At 36.6% G+C, this 14,061-nt stretch overlaps 2 protein-coding genes across 2 annotated transcripts; one reads left to right on the forward strand and one right to left on the reverse strand.

Moving 5' to 3' along the window:
* Positions 1-1,300: 1,300 nt before the first annotated feature.
* Positions 1,301-3,304, reverse strand: LOC134797274 (protein insensitive-like). Its single transcript, XM_063769502.1, has 5 exons — positions 2,699-3,304; positions 2,295-2,411; positions 2,071-2,183; positions 1,748-1,891; positions 1,301-1,436 (listed from the first exon to the last, which is right to left on the reverse strand). Exons 1-5 carry the CDS (start codon positions 2,942-2,944, stop codon positions 1,301-1,303), a joined length of 756 nt encoding a protein of 251 aa, XP_063625572.1. The 5' UTR covers positions 2,945-3,304.
* A 5,831-nt stretch (positions 3,305-9,135) lies between these two features.
* On the forward strand, positions 9,136-13,792 carry LOC134797674 (uncharacterized). The gene is made up of 7 exons (XM_063770017.1): positions 9,136-9,491; positions 10,182-10,297; positions 11,065-11,178; positions 11,639-12,175; positions 12,547-12,659; positions 13,130-13,273; positions 13,651-13,792. The coding sequence occupies exons 1-7, from the start codon at positions 9,308-9,310 to the stop codon at positions 13,790-13,792; spliced, it is 1,350 nt and encodes a 449-aa protein (XP_063626087.1). The 5' UTR covers positions 9,136-9,307.
* The last annotated feature ends 269 nt before the right edge of the window (positions 13,793-14,061 follow it).

The raw sequence follows: 14,061 nt of genomic DNA on the forward strand, positions 1-14,061 counted from the left end.
TGCCCGATCGAATCAGGAGGTGCGGACGCAAATACCAATTTAGCTCGCCGAATTCAACCGCCGATAATGACCGATATTACCGATAAAATAAGGTGCGGACGCAAGAATACCAATTTGTGAGGCCAGTATTTTCGTTCAGGGGCATTTTTTCAATTTAGAGGGCTCTAATATCACCATAAATCTAAAATTGGAGATTGACGCGCCAATTTCATTTCTGATCCTATCGACCGATTTGATCAGTCCCGTCTGGATACCACTTAACAAATTAAAATGTCAATATCTGGAGAGGAAAAGGGGGACTACGCATAGTCTAATAAAACATGGTCTTCCATTCCCAGAGTGACACGGGGCTACGTCACAACAACATGGCCGCTATATATAGCGCTATCGCATATTATCATATAGCGCTGTCGCATGATGACGTAAGCCCGTGTCAGTTAGGTGACCTAGAAAAGACGGGAATGGAGTACCAGGCGGAGTATATTATTATACCATGGGACTACGTTTGTATGGAGAAGCTGCCGCCCCCTTTCGTCTTAATTTATCCAAGTACATACTTCAATAAAAAATATTGTGGAAATGAAACTAAAAACGAGTATTCAAATACTAATTTATTAATAAATTTAAAATTAATACATTTTTTATTTAAAATACATGATACCTAAAGTGACGTAGAAAGTATTAAGTTAGGTACAGCGCGAGGTATACCAGGCATGGTATTTGTGGACCGCCAGGATAACATTGAATATGTTTACAATATTAAATGTTATACTTAAGTCAAAATAAATTCGTAAAAAATACCTAAATAAACTTACTTACAGCAAAAAAGGTAAAACTTTCCTTCGAGAAAACTTCCTACCTATAATCAATTTGCAATTGTGCTACCTACGTAATTTCGTAAAACTATATTATATGATATATTATGATATAAATGATTGTATCGCATTCTTACATCCTATTAATTATGGCCCTTATGACTTAAACAATCTTATTGATTTATAAGAGGTATTAGAGACCTACTTCACATCAATAAATGGAAACAAATTTATAAATTTGAAATAATACCTATACCCACGAGGTATTCATTAATCTGTATACAAACTTCATAAAATTAAATATTATTACACTATGAAATCCAAATTTTATATGTCTTCAGACAACAAAGCTAATTGCGTAATTGCACTGGGATTGCTTTTTGGTAAATGCATTATTTACTTACAATACACATCATTATAAATTATTAACTAGATAGTTAATCATAAATTGTTACATGACATTAAAATCCAGTGTTTTATTAAAATCAATACGTATCATCGGAAGAATCATTGTACGGGGATGGAGGAAGATTTTCTTGGTTAGACGGCCGTTTCTTTTTATTCTGTTGGCGACTGCGGTACATCTTGCTCTCATCAGCACATTTCGTAGTTATACTGGTTCTGAGAAAAAAAAAGAAATTATTATTATTGAAGTCATATAAGTCTACGTTACATCCAAATGCCCCAGAAATTGCCCAGAAAACTATGATCCTATTAAAATTTAAATTACCATGCGTTCTTTATTAATAACAGTTGTATGATCTGAAGGCCTATCGCAAATCACGTTCGATGTGTTGCCTCTCTGTCGCACTTGTAAATTCGTACGTAAGTGTGATAGGGAGGCAACACGTCGAACGTGGGTCGGTAGGCGCTCAGTACCAATAAATAAATCTATCTATCTATCTAACAATACATTTTTGAGTGAGACTTACCGCACCAAGCTTGCATTAACTCCGGATCTTTCAACAACAACTTGCACAATGTCATTGACAAGTTCCGGGTCGAGGCGTTTCTTTGCAGGTTTGCCCGGGAAGGCGGGAGAAGATTTCCCGGTTAAAGAATGAGTGGCTAATACTCTAAAAAAATCAAACATAAGTATACTTTTAATACAGTTTAATAAAATCAATTAATGAAATAGGTACTGAAAGTTTCTGGATTCTGATATATGAGAAGACTTTATTTTTTCTAAGTAGCCAGTCCAGGAATTTTCAGTATGCCCTAAGTAATATTTACTTATGCAGTAAAAATAAATTACCGGCGTGTAAATACTGAAGTCAACAGTTTCCTTGTCGCGCTAGTGTACGAGTTCCAATCGATTTGCTTTAGAACTCTGGCAGGCACTGTAGCGTATCCTTCTCCAATTGGGACCTGAATGAGCAAATACGAATTACGATTAACTATAAATACAAGTTGCAAATAAACATAATATGACTTGAATTATTGCGGCGGGGTGTACCATCAAAAAATGTTTATATTTACCATCTCATTTCCCTTAGGTTTCATCATCTCATTAATAATTTGCTTGCTTGGCCTGTAATCATCGTTAGGCTTCCATTCGTCGTCAGATGCATCTGTGTCCGAATTTGGAGTATTGGCCTGCAAGCAAGAAAAAAAAACAGTTTCTATATTGATACTAATAAGCAAACATCGTAAATTTTATAGCATTTTTGGTGCAGTGAGTGGTGTTAACGGAATTGGTATAGATAATTCCAACTGAAATGGTAAATTAAGGTTAATATTAAGGTAATTAACGCTAATTAATCATTAGGGTTGAAATTGTTTATACCAATTCCGTTAACACCACTCCGCTGCACTGAAAATGCTATAAAATGTACGTTAAGTATATTAGCAGCTTGGTAACAAGTAACAAAATTTTTTTTTACCGTAATGCAAGAACTTGAACTACGCTTGTAGTTTCTCCTATTATTTTGGATATTTTCCTGCTGATTAAGCTGTTTGATCTTCAGCACATCAGTCGACACATCAGGGTCCAGTTTTTCAACCCTAGACGGGGGTGATCTCTTAAGACTTTCCTGTAGTTGTTTGCGTAAGGAATGAATTGTCGCATACAATTCTGATATTAATGTCGAATTATCTTCATCGGTTTGAGTTCCCTGATCACGGGTCATTTTGTGGTTTAAATTCGGTTCAGAATGGGATACGTAACAGTTAAAACGGTTATTATGTGGAGTCTTTTTCGTCTCTGTTTGCTGTTTTATCTTGCGATTGTCTTGTCTTGAGTGGGCGGGTGCAGCGTGTCTATATTTCTGAGCATACTTATGTTTTTTGTATGTAATTGGGCTATGGAACGGACTGTTGATCTGCGAAAAGTACGAATAGTTAGTTGTTGTTTCTATTCTTAACGTAATTCTAATGAATTAGAATCTATTGAGTGGAATTAACTTACCTCTGAGTTTTCATCTCCCGAACTCATGCTTCTAACTGACTTAGGAGTATTTAGAGGTGTAGATTGCGACTGAAGTTTGGCCGTTGACTAAAATTAATAATAAAAATATTAAACTTTGTGAAAATGAATAATAAATGAATAAATATCACAAATAAGATTTTATTCTTACCGGAGTTTGGGGAGTAGGTAGGCAGTTCAAAAACAATGTAGCAGCGCCCTCTATTTCTAGCTTAGCACACCCTGGGGCGCACTGAAGTTGCAGTAAGGCGTGGGCGGCGGTAAGCTCCATGACGGATGTGTCAATTGACATAATGTAACTTACTAAAAACAAAACATAATATTATGTTAGTACTGCGCCGTAATACATACTCGTAGATAATATTCATCATGATGTAAGTATATTTTGTATAAAATAACTAATAAAATATGCAATCTACAAACTAACCTATATTGTTGACTCTATACATGTCCACTACTCCTTAACTCAATAAATCTTTTTAATTTAAGATTAGCTATTATAGTAGTTAAGTTTAAATATATATATGCTTTTTTTATGAAATAAACAGATTAATTTTTATTTTATTTTCAAACTGGGCCTTAAATTAATCTTTGTATAGGTATTTGATTAATTGATAAAATTCGTACCTATATTATGAATAAACAAATATACAATATACATATTACATATGTAGAGCTTTAAAACATAAAGAATAATTTTCAAATGAAATATTTTTAATGGGATTTGTATTATATTATACCTACTGCAATCGGACAATTGACTCGGATCAACGTTGTACTTAAGTAGGTATCACGCGGGAACATATTCTTACTCCATTTTGTTTATTTATTTATTTAATCTTTATTAAACTTTAGAAATTTGGTACATTTAGCATGTAATTGTGTTCGAAAACTATTTATGTAGAAAAATTACATAAAAACGAGTAAGTAATTTAGTTAGTTAGATACTAATTTTGACGAAATTCTGATAACAATTATAGGTAAATATTTAATAGGATTTTTCTGATTATCAAAAAATAAGATACTTAAAATTATTCAAGTAAATACTTGTAGGATACAGGGAGTATAATCTCGGGGCGTATTTAAAAACGTAAAATTTCATACCAATTTGATTTCAATATCAGGAAACGATTTATTTGGGACCAGCAGAAATTATAAATAAATACAAAAGGTACCTAATCGAAAATATGACACAATTGCGTATACATGTAAATAATATATATGGTATGTCAAATGCTAGCGTATGTAAAAGTGTATAAATATATAATTAGAACATGTTTGTTTTTAAGTGGGAGAATACGGTACGGAACAATAAAAGTAAATTTTGATTAAACATTTATGCATTATGCGGTTATCACACTCATGCGAATTCGCAAGTCGCTCCGGTCCGGTGTAAGTATGAGCGAGCGTGACAGCCGAAGCGGTGTGCGAATACGCATCTAATGTGAACACCGCCATACACTTTTTAAACCATAAACTTTCTACACGTACAGTAATTTAAATTTAAAATAGGTACACATAAGTTCTACCTAATATACAAAATAACTAATTGCTAAAAAATTAAATGAATCGAATAAAAAAATCATAGTAAGAAAGTAATTACTTACCCACGACGAGACTGAGCAAACTGCCCGGAATCGAATGGTCACACTATTGGGAACTTACACTAGCTTTTAAGCAACCCTCTGCTGGAAGGCACAGATGTGTACTGAACGGTCTATGGCAAATACTTCCTCATGTAAACTCTCCTCCCTATTGTCTTAATAAAATACCACGATATTCACCACTCGTAATGTTAGAGGCTTATTTTTCGAAACAGGTAACAAGTATCGTCCATTGATAACCAGATGCGCCAATTGTTAAAACAGCTTAGTTTTAAGATAATCTTTATTGGCCTCTGGCACTAAAGTAATTGTTCGCTATTTGGAAAAGGTAAACTTTTTACCTGGGGTAGAGTATGCGATGTGATTGACTGATTGTAGCCGTTATTGTATTTTTCAGAATCATGGTTCTTAAATTGATGGAATTTCTAGTTTATCAGACCTTAGTTAGAGGATAATTCTGATAATTAAATAAAGTTGAGAAAATAACTATTATGTATACACATTTTAATATATACATATACCTAGCTATTACCCTAGGGTATGGGCCATTTATTACCTTTATTATACTTATCAGGTGCTAATTGCACAAAATAAATAAAATTCAAAATTGGTTGTCTGCATCGAATTTTACCTTATTAGATCTTATTGCAGTATTAAATACCTATTAGATCTGTAGAATCGGAATAATCCACACAGACATTCAAACGTGTGCCGCTTGAATCTCATCACTGGTGATAGGAAGGCAGACGTCATTTTCACGAATTGTGAAATAGGTATTTGCATCAGTAACAATAAAAAATAAGTGTGTAGGTATTGAAATTAAAAAATCGCAAACTTCGTGTAGTTATGAAGAAAAACCGGCCAAGTGCGAGTCGGACTTGCGTTCCGTCCATTAAGTCCGACTCACGCTTGACTTCACATTTCTAATAGGTTTTCCTGTTTCATCTATAGGTAAAGACCTATTTTGTGTATTTTTTTCAAAATTTTAGACCCAGTAGTTTCGGAGATAAAAGGGGGGTGGGAATGGCAATTTTTTGGCTATTATCTTAACTAACTTCTAACCTAAGGTAAACGTACCTACTGGTGCTCGACGCGGTCCCAGTGCAAGTCATCTTGAAATTTAAGTCATTGTCAATAGAGGTGACAGCAAGGTGTCATCTATTGGGCATTAGCATGTCGAGCACTAGTACGTTTACCTTATGTATTTTAAAATTATAAAAAATATATATTTGATATTCTCAAAATGAGCTCTTTCATTTGATAGGTATATAACACGATATATTTAAAGAAAACTCAATTTTTTTACTTTCTCATTTACCGCCCATGTGGGTAGGTATTGCAGTCGATCCTCCCAAGTAGCACATATTAGCTGTATAGCAGCGGCATAATGAAGTACGAATACGCTTGAAGCTGGAATATAAAAGCTGCATAAGAGCTGTGTAAGCGTCTTTTCAGCTTTTATAACTCTTAAATGGGCACAAATTAGGCAGCCTTAAGTTCACATAGCTACTTAAGAGCGTTGTAGCAGCAATTTAACGGAATTATAAGGGGTAACAGGAGTTATAAGAGGGGTATATTGACTGGGTAAGAGACCACCAGTTACCCTTTATTCAGCTAATATGTCACATGTGCGCCCTAATACCGGGAAAGATTGACGTTGGGCTGAATAAAAGATAATTTATAACATACTTTTACACCTCTGCCTTAAAAATCAGCTATTATATTTAGTATAGTGACGACGAACGCAGAGGTGAACATATTTATATTGAAGCAAAAACGTTAAGCGCAACGACACCATAAGGCATTTTGTTAAAGTGTTTAGTTAAATGTTTGTACATGATCTTTTATATATTAATGCGATAAGATGTTTGGGAATGCAAGTTTATTGACATTATATATATACATTATCTAAGAAAATTTCAGTGCGCCACGAAAATAATCAGTATTTATTTAAATTAATTATATAAATAAGCTATGTGTAAAAACTATTTCAGTGGATTGGACAGAATTATGAGATAAAAAGTTAATAATACGTTATAGGAAGTACTAAACTAATGATTTAGGTTAAGAACTCAGGCACAAAACCTTATTGTTACCCTTAAAAGTTGGAAAATCAATTCCAATTTTGTAGGTTATATACAATAAAATGGCGGTCAATGTTAAAAAGCAACGTGAACCGTTAAAATTCTTATATGCAGCATACGACTGTTATATATCTGATAAAGATAGTTAAGTGAACCACTATAAAGTCCAAGTCGTTATTTCGATACACTAGTGAACCTCTAAACAGTTATAAGGCATCTTGTGAACGTTTTAACAGCCGCTATGCAGACAGTCCCAATGGTAGTATAATAGGCTGCTTAGCGGTAAACATGTTCAGCGCTCAGCCGTATTATACGCCACATGTGTTCGATTATACGTCTATTGGTATCATAATAGTTCACTCGTTCTCCCTTATAATAAGTCAGCGAAATAAAAGCTGCTTTAGCGGTAAACATGTTCAGCGATAAGCTGTATTATGCGCCCCATGTGTTCCATTATACGTCTATTGGCTTCATAATAGTTCATTCGTGCTTCCTCAAAAAGTCAGAATAATAAAACCTGCTTAGCGGTAAACATGTTCAGCTATAAGCTGTATTATGCGCCCCATGTGTTCCATTTATACGTCTATTGGCTTCATATTAGTTCACTCGTGCTCCCTTAAAAGTCGGCGTAATAAAAGCTGCTTAGCGGTAAACATGTTCAGCGATAAGCTGTATTATGCGCCACGTGTGTTCCATTATACGTCTATTGGCTTCATAATAGTTCATTCGTGCTTCCTTAAAAAGTCAGCGTAATAAAAGCTGCTTAGCGGTAAACACGTTCAGCGATAAGCTGTATTATGCGCCACATGTGTTCCATTATACGTCTATTGGCTTCATATTAGTTCACTCGTGCTCCCTTAAAAGTCAGTGTAATAAAAGCTGCTTAGCGGTAAACATGTTAAGCGACAAGCTGTATTATGTGCCACATGTGTTCTATTATACGTCTATTAGCTTCATAATAGTTCACTTGTGCTCCCTTAATAAGTCAACGTAATAAAAGTCCACAATTACCTCCTTATACAGCACATGGCGTAATTACATCCACTAAACAGACCTTATAACGGTTAAAGCATTTGATAACCCTTAAAGCTGTATAGGGTCGTAGCAAATATACCTTTATATCACTCTTTGCGTATTAATGGTAGTTTTCAGAGCCGTAATGCAGCTTTTAATCAGCCCTAAGCTATATAAATATCACTGAGATCTATTATACAGCTGTAGGACCACGAGTGTGCTCTTATAAGTGTCTTAATACGCACAGAGCGTTAGATAGAACTAAAAGTGAGTAGTTATAGAGCTATCTGTGCTACTTGGGCTATAATAAGCGTTCCGTTTTTTTCCTTTGAAGGTACGGAACCCTAAAAATGTACCTAGTGAATTCATACAATTTTATTTCATATTTATTTACTTACACTGTCAAAGAGTAGGTACCCAAATAGAAGAAAAGTTCGTGGCCGGAATTTGGCAGCTGAAGTAAATGGCGCGTACAGGCTCGTAGATTATGTAGCAAGTAGTTCTGTAGTAAAAGTCGGTGTTTGACAATTTTTGTTACAAGTGTTACAACACAACTTATGGTGCCATATCCTCCTGAGCCCAGAGGCCTTTATAAAACATTTAATCCAAATGGAATTTTGAATTAAAATGGAATATAGGTACTGGAAATAGCGTCACCTAGTTTACGTCAACACTTAATTAACTCTTCAAAAATATCATTCTTGAATAATTCTTGATGCAACCTTTTATAGTATTTTTCTCATAACAATCGTTTACTGCTCATCAAGAAAATTCCGACGTGTTAAAACATAATTTTGGTGCGTTGTTTTTTTAGGATTACTTACCGTAAGTATAACTTTATATCTTCGCCTATAGCTAGTATTAGGTACACCCCCATAGGCAATAGTTCAATTAAGCTTTGAATATTTTGGGTTTACGTCGATCTGTGTTATGATGGTCCCCAAATTAAAAAAGATACGGCCTTCGAGCTTCGTCAGTAAAAAAAAAAACATGAAATTGAAATGTGAATTGTGCTACTTTTATATTTGATAAGTCCCCATGCCCATATGTATTTAAATTTCTATAACTTACAATGTGCATCATAGGTGAGAAATTAAATTTCTATTATAATATTCCTAGTCTTTCCTAGACAAAACATTTTTTTTCTCCACAGCACAAAAGCTGATTCATAACAAGCAAGCAACGAAATCGCTCGATCATTTGCTCTTCGTAACCGAAGGAGGGTGGGCCGTTAAAGGTGCATATCGCACTTGGGGTATTGCATTCAATATTTTTACCTGAGTTAATTCAGCGAACGGTTCCTTGTCTTCCCTTTAGTCAGTAACTATTCGCGTCTTCGCTTGTGTCACTTGTGTGGCATTTAAAATGTCGCAAAGATTGTGGTTGCTCGTGGAATGGGTGGACGAACGTGATGTATTTCCCAGTTATGGAGTGGTCAATGTTGGATCCTTGATCGGTAATGAGACGCAGCTACACATTGGAAAGATGATATTTGTTCGAGATAAACACGGGAATAATACTCGGCGGGCGCAGGTTATGAGGATATCGGGTGAGTTTTTAAATAACCGTTATCTAACTGTCATCTAGTCATTTTCATTATTAAGAGGATGGACGACCGCTTCTCCTTACAATTGTAGTTTCCATTTTCCTCTCTGGATAATGATATTATAGAAAACATTTTTGTCACAATTTAATGTAGGTACCATCACGCTCCGCGATTATTGCGCCGTTTAGAGTCCTGGCTAAATTGGTTGTTCAATACTTACGCTATAGAATTTCCAATTTAGCAAGAACCCTAAATGGCATAACAAGCCTGTGTGGTGACTGTATACCTACTTATATGTATATTAACTATAGCTATGCCCCTAAGTTTGAATTTCGATTTGTTGATTACCATGTAAAATATATGTGTTAGGACTGAAAAACAAATTGCAAATTTTATAACAATTAAAACTAAATTAATCAAACCAACCCTCGGTTTTCATAGCTAATAGATTTTAGATAGATTGGGTGAATATTATCATCGCGTTAGTGTGGTAAAAATATATGTTTGTGTTTCACTCTGTAGCAAAGTTTGTTTAAGTGCCTTGAACATTCGCAACGCTCAAGATTGTACATTTAAAACGCTCGCTACGCTCGTGATTCAATTTTGTTTTTTTTTTCTCGGGTATCTATATAAGCACGTGGGACTAAACAACAACTTTGCCCCCTTGTATGTAAAACAAATAACCATTTCCAGATAATAAACACTACGTGAAAGAACAAAAGAAATTGGTGGAAAGAGAGGATCATCAAGTGAAGAATGTATTGTCACTTTGTATGCGCACTATTCGAGAAATGAAATCCGGCCCGATGGTAATTATAACAGATACTACTCACTTACATAGTAGTCAATAATACTCTAACGATTATTTTTACAACGTGTTTTTATCTGTTTATTAATACCGAACCCCCGACGGTAAATCCAGTCTTAAGGATGACTCACGCTAAACCGGGCCGTGCCCGGGCCGAGGCGTCCGACATCACGTGGTACTTTCTATAGAAAACGAAGCACCGGAAGCTTTGGCCCGGCCCCGGCCCGGTCTAGCGTGAGTCATCCTTTATGTGACGAGACGAATCCTAAGGTAGATTTTAACTGACTTAGATTGCGCTGTTATATTATACTTTTAGAGTAAAAGTTCATGTATAATTTTAAAAGCCTTATTTTGATTTCTTGTTTTGTAAGATCGACTGTTAAGGTAATTGCACCCAGCCTCTGTGCATGGGCTTGTGCTTTATCCACGCTTTATCTAACTACTTCATAATACCTACGAGAAGATGCGAAGAAAAAAAACGCATTTCTTGTACAGAAATATAAATATACATTATGGTCGATTTGTATGACTTGGCTAAGCTACCTGACCTGACTTTCCTGTTATTTTTGTACAATAGAAAAAAGGCCACGCCATTTTATACGTGCTCTAAAGTGAAACTCAAAAGAATTCTTATCTTATCATGCTTTTTAGGGTTCGGTATTCGGTAGCCAAAATGACAAAATCGAACCCATATAGTTTTATCACGTCTGTCTGTATGTCTGTATAGTGAAAAAAGGTTTACCAAAAAAAATATTTTTTCTGTTATAGTTTTCCGGGATGATGAGTTCCGATCAACCGGCTCAAGGAGTTTCGACTGGACCGGTATCATTGCCACAAGTGGTGCCGGACACTGATAATACTAGCAGCGAAAGTGAACAGGAGGTTCGTGATTTTGATTTAATTTTTTACTTTTTTCTTGGTCTATGAGCAACTCCTAATATTTTTTTTTATGTTCGAGCAGCAGGTGACTAAGCTTGCTTATTCTAAACTATGAGTTATGATGAACAACTAGGAAAAAACGGCGTTTTCTTAAAGCGTCTATTTAATATTTGAAATTGGAACCAGAAGCACTACCACCAGTTTTAACATTGACATATTCACTCACGTTTAAGTAACTTACTTTCTATGCATCTCGCTCGTACTCGCATATTAGTGCAAGCGAGATGTATAGAAAGTAATTTACGTAGACGCGAGTTAATCTGTCAATGTCAAAACTGGTGGTAGCCGTACAGGTATAATGAAAATGTTTTTTTTTACATCAACTCCTATAGTGTGGCTGTTGGTTGTTGCTGGAAGACAAAAATATTATTAATGTCCAAAAACCATTTCTTGATTCTTACAGATGCATTATGAAGTCAGCCGACGTCTAAAAAAGTCGTCCCAAAACGCTCACTATCATCGTGATGCTTCCACCAGCCGAAGCAGACAGTCCTCTCGGTACCAGGCTCCAAATCCCAGAAGCCGCTCCATGATCTGCAGCACTCCAGTATCAATACAAGGCGCCCGTATACCTGTCTTGACCTTCGACCAGAGCACCCAAGTCGACTTCGACGCGGAAGACCGAAAACAAAAGATGGAGGAGATGGAGGTTGTCGTTAAAGGTCTCTACGCCCGCTTTTTGGCATTAGTGGCTAGATGTCATAACGAGAACATCCCATTGCCGGAGGGTGTGGTTGACCCTTTTGATGGTCCTGAACGTCAGAACGGTACGAGGTCACCGATGGAGCAAGCCAACGCAGTGGGGGAGAATTTGACTGTGAACGGAAATCATGTGAAAGGCGAAGCGGTTTCGAATCCTAAAACGTTGGAAGTTCGTCGAGTTTCAGCGCACACGACCAACACTGGCGAAACGAGCTATAATGGGATCGATTACGATATGGTACACCTATTTTTTTTTACATATATTTAATCGAAATTAAACTTTCGTGAGACATATTTTAAACTGTTTAGACGACAACGGTTTCACTCACTTGAATTTTTAGTCGCTATTGGCAACTATTGGCGACATATTTCGGGCGCGTCGGGAGTCCTTCCTCAGGCCCGAATGTTTGCGGCGGTTGCACTTAGTGCGTGTTGAGTGCACTCGAGCCTGAGGAAGTACCCCCAATAGCGACTAAAAATCCAAGTGAGTGAAACCATTGTCGTCTAAATAACATAGGTATATTTAATTTACAATGTATGTTATATTTACCTATACGAAATGACATCCTGAATTTGCGTGAAATAATAAACTACCAAATGGTAAAACAGGTACCGATTGGAGCTGGCAACGCCGTTGTGCCAAGCAGACTATTGAACGATATAGACTGGACTTCCTACAGCACCGCCACAAGGCAACTTCTGCAAGCAGTGTTTCCGCGCAGGTAATTAATAGACTTCTTACCAATAAGTATACTTGATGATATCCTCTGTTATCCCTCATCAGGGACATAGGGCTCTCAGAAGGGATTTCCATTCTTTGCGGTCCAGCGCGGCCTCCTCCATCAGCTCCGCCCAGCCGAGGCCAACTGATGCCGCCTCTTTTTCCACTGTGCGCCTCCTGGTGGTACATGGGCGACCTTGCCCTCTTTTTCCGGGAATTTTCCAGGTCAGCCCTTGCTTGGATAGGTGGCAGTTTGGCCTTCGTAAAACATGTCCTATCCAGCGCCATAAGTATATTTATTAAAAAAAAATCGATAACTAATTATTGAACAGAATTTTGCAATATTCATGATATTGTACACACAAATAAATGCCCTTACCGGGTTTCGAACCCAGAACCTCTTGCTTCATAGGCAGGTACTACCGACTAGGCCAGGAGGACGTTGAAATAAAATAAAATGTTTTATTTCAGGGTACTTGCCACTCATTCCCTGACTGGCAAGCAATCGCCAGCCTTCATGAACATCCCGCCGAAGAAGCGGCTCGACCCTCAAATCGTGAATGACATCGTTGACACCGTTGCTGAGCGCTGCGGTGTTTCTAAACGACTGGTCAGGTAGGTAAATAAACAACAACCGATAGAGTTCTTATTTTAAAGTTTGTAATAGGAAAAACATGAGGGAGTCCACATTAGTGAGTATTATATTCTTTGGTCCACATGCATATTGCTGAATCAAAATCAAAATCAAAATCAAAAGCATTTATTGCAAACATATTACATAACATTAGGTAGGTAGGTACCTATACATAATATGGACCCTGCAAGGGCGCAGCAATCTTATAAATAAATAACAAACTAAGTACTACAGTAGTTTCTGAACGCTCACAATTAAAGTAATCTAATAGACGCACGCACATAAATAAAAAAAGTCGGTCTGCTTCTTCCAGTCGAACTCTCGGGTCTTTATGGTTTATCTCTTGTTTTTTTTTCAGAGGCAGCATAACAATAAAATGCACTGACGAGGCGAAACTGTACCGCAACCGGCTGCACTACAGACAGTCCCGCCAGCACCCGAACCAGGAGAATGTCCCACCCGGACCGTCCTCTGACGAATCATCTACCGTGACCGAATAAATTGACAAATGATTCACTAATTAATATTAGGGGGGGGGGGGGAGTGTATCTGGTTGCTGCTGTTAGGGCTGAACCCTTGGAGCCTGGCTCCCGCGGGCCGGGGTTTGGACACCCCTGGGTTAAGCGGTAAAATGTCATCTTTACTGTGTGGAAGTATACCTACATGGTGTATATTCAAATTTTATACTGTTAAAATAAAAACTAAGTTCACCTCAAACAATGTCTGAAAGTTTACTTTTTTATTTTATTATTGAGGATTTGTCAATTAA

The sequence above is a fragment of the Cydia splendana genome, chromosome 15 (assembly GCF_910591565.1).
Source record: "Cydia splendana chromosome 15, ilCydSple1.2, whole genome shotgun sequence".
In the NCBI taxonomy this organism is placed as follows: Eukaryota; Metazoa; Arthropoda; class Insecta; order Lepidoptera; family Tortricidae; genus Cydia; species Cydia splendana.

Bases quoted from the DNA above. Each gene is read 5' to 3' on its own strand.
- LOC134797274 (XM_063769502.1), bottom strand. From the start codon at position 2,944: ATGACCCGTGATCAGGGAACTCAAACCGATGAAGATAATTCGACATTA. The intron at 2,412-2,698 runs GTAAAAAAAAAT...TCTTGCTTGCAG, and splicing joins GTTCAAGTTCTTGCATTACG to GCCAATACTCCAAATTCGGA. The intron at 1,437-1,747 runs GTAAGTCTCACT...TTTTTTTCTCAG, and splicing joins GTTAATGCAAGCTTGGTGCG to AACCAGTATAACTACGAAAT.
- LOC134797674 (XM_063770017.1), top strand. From the start codon at position 9,308: ATGTCGCAAAGATTGTGGTTGCTCGTGGAATGGGTGGACGAACGTGAT. The intron at 11,179-11,638 runs GTTCGTGATTTT...TGATTCTTACAG, and splicing joins GCAGCGAAAGTGAACAGGAG to ATGCATTATGAAGTCAGCCG. The intron at 13,274-13,650 runs GTAGGTAAATAA...TTTTTTTTTCAG, and splicing joins GTTTCTAAACGACTGGTCAG to AGGCAGCATAACAATAAAAT.